We start from the raw sequence: 15,054 nt of genomic DNA on the forward strand, positions 1-15,054 counted from the left end.
GTCCATACGGAAAAAAAAGTCAAAATTAACTGAAAGCATCGTGACAAATGTCATTGCAAGAGAGAACCCATTCAGTTTTATGAATTAACAGCAGCATACTGCATTGAGAAAAAGAAATTGAAATTTGCTATAGCATTCAAACAATTCTTTGTAATTATCTGTTGGTTTTCATCTTCAAAGCACTTTACAAACATTAACTGACTCATTTCAAAGTCTGTAAGACAAGGAAGCCCAGAAACCTTGGTAATAATTCTCCAGACATGAGTAGCTCTTATGTAAAAAGTAATGAAATGCAAACCCAACCCTCTGGATGTAGCTGGCCTCCATAGACTTCCCCAGCATTCTTCTGGGTGGTTGTTTTATGTAATACAAGGGATCTAAAGCTCCCTGCTCTCTCTTCTGGTGCCTTGCTAGCAAAGTTGCTTTAAATACTGAAATGTGGAACATTTTTGATGATTTAAAATATCCACAGATTCTTAGGCAGTACAGACACATGTAACAGAGGAAACATAATGGAAGTAATTTTTAATCAAATGCTTTGTCCCAGAATCTCTTAGTTTGGCTTGTGAAGATTTGCAATGACATAAAGAGGCTGCTTAGTTCAACAAATGAATCTGTAATATCCTGCAGACTTTCATGTCTGCAGTGGCCTTCTGAACTATCTGAAACACGTGTGCAAGAACATCTTAACCAAAAATGCTGAGAGATTTGTGCTGACTCATATGAGCAGGTGGATCTTGGCCATGAAAGACCTGGACCATGATTTTTAAGTCAGAGGGAACTGGGAGTTGGAAGAGTCCCTTAGAATTTTGCTGTTGAAAACCTGAGGTTTGATAGAGAATGAGTCAAATCAACAGCAAATCAGAATCTTCAAAAACCCATAATTAGACGTTTGGTATTTTCAGGGCAAGGCTGTAGGTTCAACTTAACCTCAGGTACTTGAATAGAAGAGCGTGGTGGGTTTGTGGGGTTTTTTTGTTTGCTTGGGGTGTGTGTTTGGTTTTTGTTTTGTTTCGTTTTGTTTTTTTGTTTTAACTAAACCTGTGCTCTGGTCGTTACTTGATGAAGAGCTGTACTAACAGACAAACTTGCAACAAATCAGAAACTGTATTTTTTGAAAGCCCCACTCATTTCTGTGTAGTTCCCTGATGTGATTTGCTTCAGGTACATGCCCTGAGCTTTGCTTGTCCAGTAATATGCACTTAAATACTTCTTGATATTTTAAAACTCTGACCAATGCACATCCCAGAGGTTTGTTCTGTGTTGCCTTGAGTGGTGTGGCCTGTTCCTCTGACCTGATCTTGAGACTTATTCAAAGATAGTCTTGCAAATGTGATGAAACAAGAAAACCTGAAATATTACTAATTATCTCCTCTTCTTTCTTCTTTTCTCCCTCCCCATTCTCCTCCCTTCCCAAACACTCATTGTCACAGTGGCAACTATTGTCATGCCTGTAATTCTTTGGTCAAGTGTTTGCTGATATAAAAGCCCAGTCTTTTAGAAAGTCTAAATAGATAATGATTTCTAAGCAGAACATTTATTCCTTCAAACTGTTCTGCCTTTTTATTCACAAATGTATTTGTGTGAAAAGAATATTTGAGTTAATACGTGCTTAGTTATTATAAAAAAGCTCCAATTCTTTCCAGCAGGAAAATGAGATCATCCTTCCATAGGAGAGGAACTGGAAAGAGTAGGACCTTGTCTGGCTTACATGCTGGAGAACCAATTTTGGGATTACAAGCCAAAGAGCCATTCTTTGCTCCCTGTAAGGGACAGCAAAGCAATCTGCTAAAGGCCCAGCTTTCAATGTCTGTGTAAGCTCTCCATGCTGGAGAATGAGGGGCTGACATCAGGGTCAGTGCTCATGCAGTCACTTGTCTCACTGAAGGCAGCTGCATGTCTGGAGGGAGCAATGACAAACCTGATTCTGTCACGAGACAGTTACTCTTCTGAATATGGGGGTAGTCAGGCATACTGTAAGATATTAAAATGGAAAGAAAGATAGACTCCCCCACTGTCAGTCCTTCATAATCTTTGTTCCCAGCTCTTGATGTGCATGTTTTCTACTTGTTCTCAGGTTCATAAAGATACTTAGGTTTTGGAGGGGTTTTTTGGTGGTTTTTTTTGCTTTAGAATAATTTTATAAAATGCATACATACAGGACTTAGTAAATGCTAAACATAATTAAATTATTTTCTTCTAGTGAAGGTATGTGAAGCAATCTCTCAAGCTAGTCTCAGTTTGAGTTCCCAGTCTCATTGAGATAGTCAATCCAAATGTTCTTTTCTTCTCCCACTTTCCCCATCCAAATGCCCTGTCTTGTAGTCTCCTGCATGGGGAATCTTTATTTCTGCCTGTACAGGCAAATATCTCCTATGGGCAATGTGAGTTTTAGATAGTTTTTCTAAGATAATATTTGATTTTAGGTTGTCTTCCATACAGAGCAATGTGATCCTTTCTAATTCTGTCAAAAGAGAGTAACTGATGGCTGGAAGCCACAGTGTGCTACCCCTCTGCTTCTCCTTCTTTCCTTTTACCCAAGCTGTGCAGATCTGTGATAACTGTCATGTTATCAGCCTGAGAAAATAGATCTTGAGGGAGCATCTGGGCATTTAGTAGAGACATCAACTCAAAGGCACATTTCTGTTTCAGAAATTAGAAATGTAAGTAATTTTTATCATTTGTATGTAGATGTATGTATGTGTTCCTGCACTCTCAAAAACTCAATGTTTTGACTTTGAGGTATTGAGCTGAAAGTAGCAAGACTCAAACCAGAACACCATGGAAGTTATTTTAGTTAGTTTTTTACTGTTTTATTTTGTACTTTACCTTTCTTCTACACTCTCTTAAATGAATCACTTGCCTGCAGTCAGTGTTCTGGAATCTGCTGCTCCAAGCATTTCCCCTGTTGCCTCTAAACTGTAATCCCTTCTCCTTCCCTTCCACCCCAACTACAGGAATACCAAGCTCAAGTAGAAGAAATGAGGCTGATGATGAATCAGTTGGAAGAGGATCTGATCTCAGCTCGCAGGCGCAGCGATCTCTACGAGTCAGAGTTGAGGGAGTCCCGGCTGGCAGCTGAGGAATTCAAACGTAAAGCTGCTGAATGCCACAACAAACTGCAAAAGGTAGTTTAGGCTTCATGGGAGAGGGGGCTGAGGCTTGCTGGAATTTGTAGTGCTGTTTGACACATGCACACACGAGTTGTGGGTGTACCCTTCAAAGATCAGCGTGGTTTGTGCAACTAATCCAATGTGTTTTTCAGCTGTACACTCAAAATAAGGTGATCTATACTTTGTGTAACTGCTAGTGTTTAAATTGCATGAGGTGATGACTGGATAGAAGCCCAGCTTTCCCTGAGATTTTCATGCACTTTGTATTTAAGTTACAGGTTAAAGATGCAGGCAAAAATGAAGCAGGAGAGTTGTATTCCAAACTGGAAAAGGTATGTTACTTCAGTGTCCTAGAATTTGCTTCTTGGGTCTTTCATGTTATGCACAGAAACCAAGAATGAATGTCTTTGGCTAGTCAGTGGCATTCATGGTCTCACAGCCCACTCCATTTCATTTTAGTTTTTAAGACATCTTTTTCTTGGTGTGATTCACTGTTCTTCCCGATTTGATACAAAGCTGTCTCTGGATAACCTGTTCTGTATGGACTGTGTTGAGAAGCCAGGCTGTTATGTGTCATCCGAGTTTGGAGTTAGGCTGGGGATACATCAGGGTTTTTTTTATTCATAAAGAACAGCAAATGAAAAGCAAAAGTATTCTGAGTGTTCCCACACTGAACAATCTACTTGGTAACCAAAATATGAAATCAGCTGGAAGTTAGCAAAAGGGGAATGGATTTGCCAAGGTGTGTTGGAATGTATAGGAGAAAACCAAGATTTTTGGGAAGTGAATTAAAACAAATATGCTATCATAAGCAAAGACTATTTCCTCCTTTTTGGTTTTGACTCTCCCTCCATCTTTTTATCTAACTATAGATCAATACAGAGCAGCAGGCCAAAATCCAGGAGCTGCAGGAAAAGCTGACAAAGGTAACGACTGGGTGGTGAAAGTGAGTTTTTCACAAGATTTTGCAGTGCAACCTTAATGAAGAGGAGGGATGCACTTCGTTTTACCCTCAAAAATAGAATTAGTCATATCATGGGGGATGATAAGGAAAAGGGGGTGGGAACTGGTATCTGAAATCACTGGTGCTCTCAATATGCTTTTGGCTCTTGAGACATGTCAACAGTGTTTATTTTTACAAATGAAGCTGAGTCAGAACTGGAGTAGTGTAGAGAAATTCTCATTTAAAGGCCTGTTTGGCTATGCTCTGGGCAGTGCACTGGTCCCTTGCTTCTCAAGACAGGCTTCAGCTGGTTTTAGCTCACTAGCAAAACATCCGTTGGACTTGTACACTCTGCTTTAATCACTTAACAGTTCAGTTCTTCACAGTAAACATGTTGAATGATAAGGATTCACAAGAGAATTAAAACACCTTATCAAGGTATGCAGAATGTCTAATGTTGGCTGTTGTGGTCAGTCTGGCGCTTAAGGTGTCACTGTAAGAACAGTCAGGAAACTTCTCTTACTGAAATCCTTCATCAGAAAAGAAAGGAGTTGTCATAATAATCCCCTGATTGAGCTTTTTAAACTTGGCACCTGCTGAGAGGGGGCTTTTTCAAGGGTTAATGATCATGAATATGAATGGGAGGCCAAAACTACATAGAAATAGTATTTCTAATATTTCAAAGCAATCATGTTTTAACCTCCTGTCTCCTTTTCTACCTGCATTAACGCCAAGAAATTATCTGTAGGCCAACAGGTTATTCTCCTAGTCCTTTAGTAAGAGTATTTTGTGAGTTCTTTCCAAGAAGAGCTGAATTTGGGGGTAGAGTTAACTTTCAGGATGTAGCGTCAAGTAGAAACTCGCAGTATAGCAAGACAGACGTGTATCCTAGATTTTAATTTTTTTGTGAAATAGAATTATGTAACAGAAGTTAGAATTTGGACTCCAGCACATGTTAATTTAGACTGTTAGGCCAAAGTTCTGTAGTGGTTTTATTCAGAATGTTGACCATCTTGAAATTCTGAATGTTCCGCACCAAATTTGTGTGTGCTTTTCATATAACACCTTTTTTTCCTTCTCCTTTGACCTTCAGGCTGTGAAAGCCAGCTCAGAAGCAACTGAGCTCCTGCAGAACATCCGTCAGGCAAAGGAGAGAGCTGAGAAGGAGCTGGAGAAACTGCAGAACCGGGAAGATTCTAATGAAAGCATGAAGAAAAAATTACTTGAAGCAGAGGTGAGAGGAGAGTGTCTGTCTAGAGTAAATGAGTTATTAGGATGTGTCTTAGTTTAGGAACCCTCATCTGGCTGACTCTGAACAGCATGTATTCCTGTAGTAATTCTTCAGGGGAAAGTGTTGTTGGACATTAATCAGTTTTTAATTAAAAAACGTATTTCTTTGAGGAAAACGGAGGGGTTTTATTTTCAGTGAGGAGTCGATAAGGACATGTGGTTAGCCCGGGGAATTTGAGGCATGATGAGGATTTCAAATATGGAAGCCAGCCATATATATTGACTGCTTCAGCCTATTTTCTCTAGAAACTACTCCTTGCTTTGTGCTAGTGCAGAGTTGGGTGGCCTAAACTGCAGCTCCTAATTGCTCTGCAGGAACGACGCCATTCTCTGGAGAACCAAGTGAAGAGATTAGAGACTGTGGAACGAAGAGAAAACCGCCTAAAAGAAGATATTCAAACTAAATCTCAACAGATTCAACAGATGGCAGAAAAAATATTGGTGAGCAGAGGTGAAAATGAAACTTAGAGGGTAAGGGTTTGTAAGAAAGGGGTAGGGAGGGATCAGAAGACAGAATTGTATTAAATCTGGTGGAAATTGTTGAATAAAGGGATTTGTTTCCTGTACCAGTCATACTGGAGAAAGCTTAAGCATTCAAATACTATTTGCACCTCTAGTTACAAACTCAATCCTGTACCTTTAGTCTTAATAGTGCTTCAAAACTGTAGTCATCTCAGCAGGAAAACTTTTCAGTCAACATAGTAATATTTCAATTATTTACCTAGTGATTGTTTCAGAGGTAAAACATTCTGAAAGCAGGTTACTGCAACAACAAAACCATCTACCTTTTAAAGTAAATTGCAGAGGAATTTAGAGGTCAGATCCATTAGAAGTGCTTACATTTTAAAGCAGAGAGAAATTAGTCATCCAAACTGTTCATCTCCAAAGATATTTGTTAGGAAACCATTTTCACCCACATACCTTCTCCGTTGGCAATGTCTTGTTTCTCTCCTGGTTAAATCTATTGAAGCAAGTTAGTGTGTCAGTCTCTAGTGAATCGAGCAGAGGGTGTTTCTAATAACTTTGCTTCCCTGGGACAGGAAGCATAATTTTATGATGGAATAATTAAATTTCTTTTGCCTTCCTCACGAGTTTTCTCTGTGTGTTGCCAATATGACAAGGAAAAAAAATGGATTATGTTTTACTGGTAGTAATCCCAAGCCAAGACACACCTGAGGAAGACCAAATGGAAATGTAAAAATAAACCTATTTGGAGTCAACAGATGACCCAGACTTGTTCTAGGTGTGTAGACTTTAGCATAAGAATGCCTGAGCACTGTCAAGAAAAGGTAGAATCAGTTCTTTAGTAGTGCTGTTCCTTTCAATTGTTTTGATAGCAGGAGTGCATGGTAAGTGGGAGACTATGGTTGTGCTGGGCACAGAGCCAACTTTATGTTTAGAAATAGTGTAAAACTTTGAATTGTTTCATAAGCCTCCTGTGTATATTTGGGGATTGTTCCTTGGTTTTGATTATGTCCTCTGTGGAGGAGAATGTGGAAGGGAAGGCAGAAATATCGACTAATTGTTTTACACCATGGGATATGTTTAGCTCTTCTTATAGATAGTTTCCATGGAGTCCTAACAGAATGTTGGAGAGGCGCAAAAGTAATTTGTAAAAAAAGTTAAACAGGCATTGAAGAAATAATCCTACAGTCTTTCCTAGTCCCTTGCAATTGATTTGGGAGACAGGGTACTGGTATTTTTTTCTCCACTCTTACCCTGTACCTTCCCTCAAGTTGTCTCTTCAAACATTTTTAACTTTTCCTGGTATAGAAAGGTAAGAAGGGAGTTGAAGATACAGAATTGCATAGAGTAAGGTGGAAATCATTGAATAAAGGCATGGTTTTCATGTACACCCATGTACATGAGAAGTACCTGAGAAGTACCTGCTCATCTGTCTGTAAGGAACTGATGAAGTAAGAAACAAGTTAGAGAAGATACTTCTCCCTGCCTGAAAGTACAGATCATTGCTGTGATGCCAGTAGCAAAGTCAGTGCTACATAGAGAATACTGAGTGAGAGCAGGGATGGTAAGAGATTACCTTTTTAAGCCCACACTGGCTGTTAAGTGCCACTGCAGGAACTGGTGAAGCTTCTGCTACAATATGAGCAGTCTGATGCTGGGAGCTTTGAAGCTGCTGCTGATCTGGTTGTCTGATTCTCTGCCAGGACCTGAAATGTGTGGGTTTCTGGGGGAGGTGAGTTGTCCCTCTTGTTGCTGGGAGACATATTTCAATTGCAAAAAGCAGCAATCTCCATTCCATGCAGGAGTGTCGGGGACTAGGCTCTGTCGATGACCTACTTTTGGTGAACCTCCTCTTTGAGTCTCACTTCTGGAAAAGGAGGTCTATTGCAATTACTGGAGAAAAAGAAAAAAGCCTTCAAGATAAGGAAAATCAGGAAAGAGAATATGAAAATAATATTATAAGTTCTAAAGTACATACAAATATCAGGATATCTTCCTGTGCTGTGCAGTAATGAGGAGACCCAGATGCACCTCAGCACCTGAACTTGTCTATGCAAGAGTCAGCCCAGTGGTAGTGAATGACAGCTCTGGACCTGCTCTTGTTCTAAGGAAATTGTTGGAATGGCAAATGTGACAATAAATGAGCATCAAATTATAAGATCAGTTCTTGAGAGGTGTCCTGTTGAAAGGTGGTTATAGATATACCCCAAATATAGTCAGACAGCAGAAATAGCTAATTTCTGATATACAAATTACTTAAATCCTTGCTGTGCATGGCTAAAACTATCTGATGTGAAATAGAGGTTAGAAACATTCTGGTATATTCTACCACATACATTGCATCCTGTACTTTTCATTTTTGAAGTATTTATAAATAGTATTTCTGACAACATTTGTCCAAGGAATACAGCAAAGTAAATGCTATTCCCCCTCTGAATGCAGAATGAAAAGCACAGACAGCAGTACCCCGTTATTGAGGTCTGCTGTGAGAAAACAAGTGAGAGACCTTGTTAAAAATAGATCTGAACTTCCTGTGATGCCACTGCAGCTATAAAATGTTTATAACTATGTGTTTTCACCAAATGTCCTTGGCCTATCTTTGGGTATATTTTGCTGGGAGATGGAGATTCTTACCTTGGAAGTAGAAATCCTTGTCCTTAGCAGTGTACCTGCTCTGCAGTAGATGGGTCAGCAGCAATATGCAAAGTTAAAATGCTAATATTCAGATCTCATAATGCCTTTTGGTTTTTTGTTTTTTGTTTTTTTAACCATGACAGCCCTGGACTTGAGATTTTTATAGTGTGAAACCTTAAAAAAGAATGACTGTTGGGTACCTGTGTAACACTTACAGCACCTACCATTTCCTTGTGTCTGAATATGAATTTCTGCTGCTTTTAGGAGCTGGAGGAAAAACACCGTGAGGCTCAGATCGCAGCACAACATCTGGAGCTGCAGCTGAAACAGAAGGAACAATTCTATGAGGAGAAACTCAAAGTAAAAATATCTTATCTTCCTACAAGCTTTTGTGGGTAGAATGAGTTCAGGGAAAAACAGTTGCTTTTAGGCTCTGATTGCTTTGTCTTGTGAGTTGCCTTCTTGTTACCATTGCTGCAGTGTTGAGGGAGCTTAGTAGCATCTAAATCAGTTTTCTCCTATTTTTTCTGCCATTTTACCTTATCTGTCTATGGTAAAATGCATTAGGAGAGGTGGCATTTGAAGCCAGAAGTGCAGGAAGGCATTTATTGGCTGTAATTTGACTTTTGCTGACTAAATAATACTTAGTTAATGCAGTTGGATCTCACACCCTGAAGAAGCTTTCAATTCCCACTGATTTTCTATGAGTGTTCACTCAGCCTACCTGCAAGCTTTAAATGCAGCAAATAGCAGACCATTTCTGAAATTCCATCATCTTGGAGCTGGAACATCTGCCAAGAAGCCACAGAAACCACCCACTTTGTTTTTGTCTTTTCCGGGGTAGCATTAACAAACAGTTAGAAATAGAAACACTCTAAAATTAGGAAAAACAAGCTGACAAATAGGAATATGTGCACTGGCTAAGGATTTTCTCTAAAGAACTTGCAGTATGACAGCCAGTAAATGCATTTTGTAAGAATCTTTGCTAAGAACAAATTATTCTTAGTAGAAACAGTCTTTATCTGGTACATTTAGCTAGTACTTTAGTTCTACATTTTAGCTTAAATGTGAGAGGATGTAATATTTAAGAGGAGAGAAGAAATTTCTGTGGGAGAAATATGAAGGAAAAAAGAGAAGTAAGAGGACTTGCTGGCAGATCAGAGCATGTGATTATCAGTAATGAGAGGAGAGTGATAAAAAGCAGGAAGATCAGATGTAGATGTTGAGAAAGAAGTGGTGATATAAAAACTGGAAAAGGGGATAGGCATTGGAAAAAGAATAAAAAGAAACTGGTGTATTATGGGTCCTTATGAGGTAGGGCTTAATAGGAAAAATCAGGAAGCCAAGGGAAAGAGGTTCAAAAAGATAAAACAGGACATGGGCTTTTGTAACTGGAAAAGTAAAAAATATCCTGTGGTGTCCAGAATTTGTGCCTTTGAAAAACTTGTCTTTAAAGGAAGAGACCTTCAGTTTAACAACTGATGTAGAGCTCTAGTCATACATATATAACATGCATTTCTAGAAAAATGTAGCAATTAATTACTTTAGTCCTGTTCCCAATGACAGGTATTTGTACCACAAAAAGATGTTTTTTACTTCACTGTTAGATTTTTGTCTCTGACTGGAAGAATTCATGTGGTCTCTGTTGCCTTCTTGTTCATACCTATGGAACTCACAAATTACTTGTGAGCCATGTTGGTAGGGCAGCCAAAGGATGGGCAATTTCCTTTTTCTTCTGCTGTACATGTTGGGATAGAGAGTCTGTTCTGTTGCATTAGTCTGGAATAGTTATTGAACACAGTTTACATGACTTAAAATAATAATTTAAAAATCTACAGTATCTCCATATCTCTATAAAATCCTATCATTAAATTCAGGCTTCAGAGATAACAGTGCTCTTTTTGTATTTCATGCAATTGCATCATGGATTGAATTTTGCTTGAGACAGATTTTTTTTTTTTTTTCTGTAAGCATTTAGTCATGTCTTGATGATTTTCTTTCTGCTTGCCCTTTGCCCAGTGAAACAGATATAATTTAGACAAAAGAAATGTCTTCATTTAGGTGTTGGAAAATCAGATGAAGAAGGATCTTGCAGATAAGGAAGCACTTGAGAATATGCTCAGAAGACATGAAGAAGAAGCACGTGAGAAATGCAAAGTCCTGGCTGAACAGAAGGCGGTATGTGGCGTTGAGCTGGAAATCAAAGCTGTTTGAAGAGTAGCTTTCTGAGGCTGATTTCAAGCAAGATAATCTTGTTTGAGGTTTTATAGTGCTGCTGAGCTGCTTTGAAGGAAATTCACTGATTAATATGAATTTTTAAAGACTTTTTTCTTAAAATTCAGAGCATCTTCAAGAATATTTCCTTAAAACAAGCCATGCCGCTTGCTGTGTACCCCTCGTTTTGTGCCTTGATAATACAATGGTTGCTTTTTCCTAATACTAAAGCAGTAGAAAGCTGTTGTAAATAGCTCCAGTAATTGCATCTGTGTTACTCATTTTAGCCATTTGATCAGTATTCTTTTAGTTTTTTTTGTTTCTGGAAAAAAAATGGTTTTGTAAACCTCATTTTTGTAACCACTGGCGTTGTGCAGTCTCAAAGGCTCATTGCTGTGTTTCAGATGATCAATGCAATGGATTCGAAGATCAGGTCACTGGAGCAGAGGATTGTGGAATTGTCTGAGGCCAACAAACTGGCAGCAAATAGCAGCCTCTTTACCCAGAGGAACATGTAAGTGTGGCAGCTGCTGTCGCTGCTGAACAGGTCTCAGGAACATGACCTGAAAGCCTTTTTCAATTGAATTGATTCTCTGATTCACCCTGGAAAAGTGGTTCTTTTTTGCAGGCCTGCTGTGCTCCCTGCTTGTTTTTCAGTGATAGCCTTTCAAAAATACGTTTTGTTCTTCAAATAGTTGTGGCTCGCTGTGTGTTTTGTGTTTTCTCAAACATGACTGGGAAAATTGGTTTGTATTACAGTGTTTACTTTGGAACATTTCCTAAGGCAGGTAATTTGTGGAGGTTTGCTAAATATGTTGAATGAATACTAATAGTTTTATGTCTAGAATACCCCTGGAGAAGCTTATATTCCTTTTTTAAACATAAACATTGCTAATAGATTTATATTTTACTCAGTTCTCCTGACACATGATCTTGAAATTGAAAACATTAAGCACTCTTCACTCACTAATATTCCATCATCCCCTGATGGATAAGACAAGGAAGAACACTAGATTTTTAAGCCAAGAGTTTCTCTGCATGTTTTTGAATTCTTCTGTTTCAGATCCTTTTGTCTGCCTGAACTTTATTTTTCTTTGGATTTTAGCTGAGGTTCCTTGTCCTCACAATGATGTTTTTCCTTCATAAATGACTTAGAGGTATTTTACTTCAAGTGTAGAAAAAAACATGGATTGTTTGATATATCCTGCAGGGCAGGGCTAAAGCAGTATTTGCCTTTATTGAGTTCAGAGATTCACCAGCTTTGGCTGTTTGCACAAAGGTTTCAGTGCCTGTCAGCTGCTGGACTCAACATCAGGTGCCATTGTGGGAAGCACTTGGAGAGATTCACCTATAATATTGAATAGAATCAGACAAGGATGAGTTTTGGCAAAGAGTTGCTTTGGTTTCCTTCTTTTTCAGTGGTGATTATGCCTCCAGATATGTAATGGCTCCAATTTTCATTGCATTTCAAATATCTTGCAAGTTATTTTGGCCTGAGCAGCCAAAAATGTTCACAGAAATAACTGAGGAATTTAATTGTGTTGCTTTTTGCTCCAGATGACCTCCAGTTAATCACCCAGGGACTTGTTGAGGCAGCAAAAGCCATAACTTACCTTCAGTCTAAAATAAAACAGAAATGTTGTCTCAAAGTGGAGCTGGGAAATGTATGGAAGGGTTGAGTGTCTCAGTCATGGGTACTGAACTGAGTGTAAAGACTTAGCTGAGCTTGGGAGCATCCTCTGGGAGCAGCATCCTTGTCTGGAGAGCCACAGAAAAGAAGAAAAACATATAATAATATTTTAACATACAATTTAAAATAGATTATTGAGAGACACATTGTCAAATGATGAACTTTGCAGGATTGGTAGGAGATAGTACAGAATTAGCAACATTTGGAGAGAAAATTGCTTAATTATGCATGCAGATAGTTAATGAATTTGTGCTTATTTTGTGAATTGGGCTATTGAAAATGTATAAATTGTTGTTGGACTGCATTTTGAACCCACAAAAGCTGCAGCTAATCTGAGCGTGCATCAAGAGGAGAGCTAGTGATTAAACCCTTCAGAGGAGAGGGGAGCTCTGCAAGCTTTTGTTCCAGCAGTATCTGAGGAAACCAATGATTATCAGGTTCCTGAGAAGATAGCCCAGTAAACAGTAGGAAATGAAATAACACCATTTGACAGTTCTGGCTGACAATAATCTGTAGAGGTAAATTAAAAAAAGAGAAAGGGTGAAAGGGTGGTTTTGCTTGCAATGCACAGAAATGTGAGTCAGAAGACTTAAGTTCTATTTTTAGTTTTGTTAAGTCTTCCTATTTGATCCTGGGCAACCCACATAATTTCTCTGGGATAGGATTAATAACAGCTTATCTCACAGTGAACTTCTTAAAATATTAATTCATTAATATATGTAGAGCTTGTGAGGCTTCTAAGTAGAAAGCTCTCTATGAGGCAGAATTTTCCAATGCATGATAAAATGATTCCAGGAACTGTAAATAATGCAGAAAGACTATTTTTTTGAGGGTATCACTTTCAAATGGTAATAATTAATCACTGCCAGCTCTCAAAATTCTTATGAGCACAAGTAATTATTTTTGTTCAGTTTGTAGATTAAGACTTTGATCAGAGACAGCAAAGCTTCACTTCAGTGTAGGTCAAGTTCTAGGTCCATTGCAACTTGAAAAAGCCCCTAACAAAACAACTCCCAACACACTAACTCCATTCCTAAAGCATGGGGTTCCTATTATCTCATGGAAATACCATGTGAGAAAGCAACTCTTCTTAGAATTTATTTTTCCTGTATAGAAAAACTTGTAACAGGCAACTGATGGAATGAGAAGAATGAACTGTATCTTAAATACCATTATAGATTACCCTGTACAAGATTCATTCATCTGTGCAACTTGCAAACATGGAATTTTAGTGCTCTGGGCATATGTTGATGAATACACTAGTATTTTTTATTTTTAGCTGGGATGTAGAATTTAAGCCATGAACTTAACTGTTCTACTTAACAGGAAACTTGTGTTCTTCCTTACTTCACCCCAGTGAAAGGACATATGTTAAGGGCATTTCAGGTTTGTCACTTGTGCATTTCTCCTATCAGGAAAGCCCAAGAGGAGATGATTTCAGAGCTCAGGCAACAGAAGTTCTACTTGGAAACACAAGCTGGAAAGTTGGAGGCCCAGAATCGAAAATTAGAAGAACAATTGGAAAAGATGAGTCACCAAGATCACACTGACAAGAACCGCCTGCTGGAGTTGGAGACACGGCTCAGAGAGGTGAAAACATGGCTCTAATCCTTCCCAATAAACTTTCTTAAATGGATCCCATTTTGTGTATTAAAGTGAGAACTGGAATTAATTTGTTGTATTGGTATTTGAAAGTGTATTAGTTTAGTTTGGTCTAACAGTACTTTTTCTCCCTAGTAATTAAAAAGAAAAAAAAAAGTCATTATAAAGAGATAAATGTAAGTATTGAGGACTTGCAATCCTGAATCTGAGCTTTTAGATCATCTTGTTTTCTCAGAATTCTATTTATATGTTTGTTCATACAATACCCTTATAATACTGTCTGGATAGAGAATAAAAGCTCAGCTATGTACAATGAGTAGGCAGATAACCTGTAGCCTTAGAGTCTACAGCTTAGGAAGCAAAGGACACAACAGAACTGCTGTAAGAAAACAGGAGACCTGCTGCTTCAGGCACCATTTTCAGAGTTTTCTGGAAAGAAAACCTAACAGTAATATGGAAATACACACTTTTAAAGATTTGTGAGCTCTGCTTTATTTTTAATTTTGCATCAACTAGTTTGGATCTACAAATTCTTCTCCACTCTCAGTCCACTAATTTTCAGCTAAGGCTGAAATCTTGCCTTTAGCTAAGGATGTTGGATAACAAACCTGTCCCTCTTTGGCCAGAAGCTGACTGAGACTGTGTAAGGTTTCTGACAGCCTTGTCACACATCTCCAGCAGAACAGACAGATTCCCTTGGGATAGCAGGGAGCCTGAAGAAGGTGCTAAGGTTTAGAATTGATTCTGAGCACTGAGATCTGTTCTAGTTGTTTCATATCCATGGAGTGACATGTTTATCTCTGCATGCACTGCAAGAAAACCTTCGTCAGAGGCTATTCAGGTGAACCCAGAGCCAGATGATCTGGTGGGTTTCTTTAAAAGGAATCTGAAGGGAAGATGAAACATGAAATCCAATTGCAAAATGTATGTAATGTATGCCTAGAGATTCCCAAATAAAGATCCTTAGTGACTCATAGTTTCCGTGAAGGAAGTTAATCACAAACTACTCCAACTTTTTATTATCAGTGTTTGATAGAGTTACAGCTGGAACTATTCTTGTGCCCTTGTAGTTTCAAAATGCGAGATTGCTTTTAACCTTTTTC

General features: G+C 38.5%; 1 protein-coding gene across 9 annotated transcripts in view; it reads left to right on the forward strand.

The window, feature by feature from the left end:
• CIT (citron rho-interacting serine/threonine kinase) overlaps positions 1-15,054 on the forward strand; it is a 69,593-nt gene that overhangs the window by 25,320 nt on the left and 29,219 nt on the right. For 6 of the 9 annotated variants that reach the window (XM_085076104.1, XM_085076103.1, XM_085076105.1 and 3 more), the window contains 9 exons: positions 2,958-3,128; positions 3,386-3,445; positions 3,986-4,039; positions 5,150-5,290; positions 5,662-5,787; positions 8,710-8,805; positions 10,507-10,623; positions 11,064-11,173; positions 13,765-13,939. In XM_085076104.1, the coding sequence (XP_084932230.1) occupies positions 2,958-3,128; positions 3,386-3,445; positions 3,986-4,039; positions 5,150-5,290; positions 5,662-5,787; positions 8,710-8,805; positions 10,507-10,623; positions 11,064-11,173; positions 13,765-13,939 (1,050 nt within the window). The remainder of the gene's footprint in view (positions 1-2,957; positions 3,129-3,385; positions 3,446-3,985; positions 4,040-5,149; positions 5,291-5,661; positions 5,788-8,709; positions 8,806-10,506; positions 10,624-11,063; positions 11,174-13,764; positions 13,940-15,054) is intronic. The other 3 variants (XM_085076106.1, XM_085076112.1, XM_085076108.1) reach the window with 1 other exon arrangement.

The sequence above is a fragment of the Lichenostomus cassidix genome, chromosome 15 (assembly GCF_008360975.1).
Source record: "Lichenostomus cassidix isolate B80296 chromosome 15, HeHo_3.0, whole genome shotgun sequence".
Taxonomy (NCBI): Eukaryota; Metazoa; Chordata; class Aves; order Passeriformes; family Meliphagidae; genus Lichenostomus; species Lichenostomus cassidix.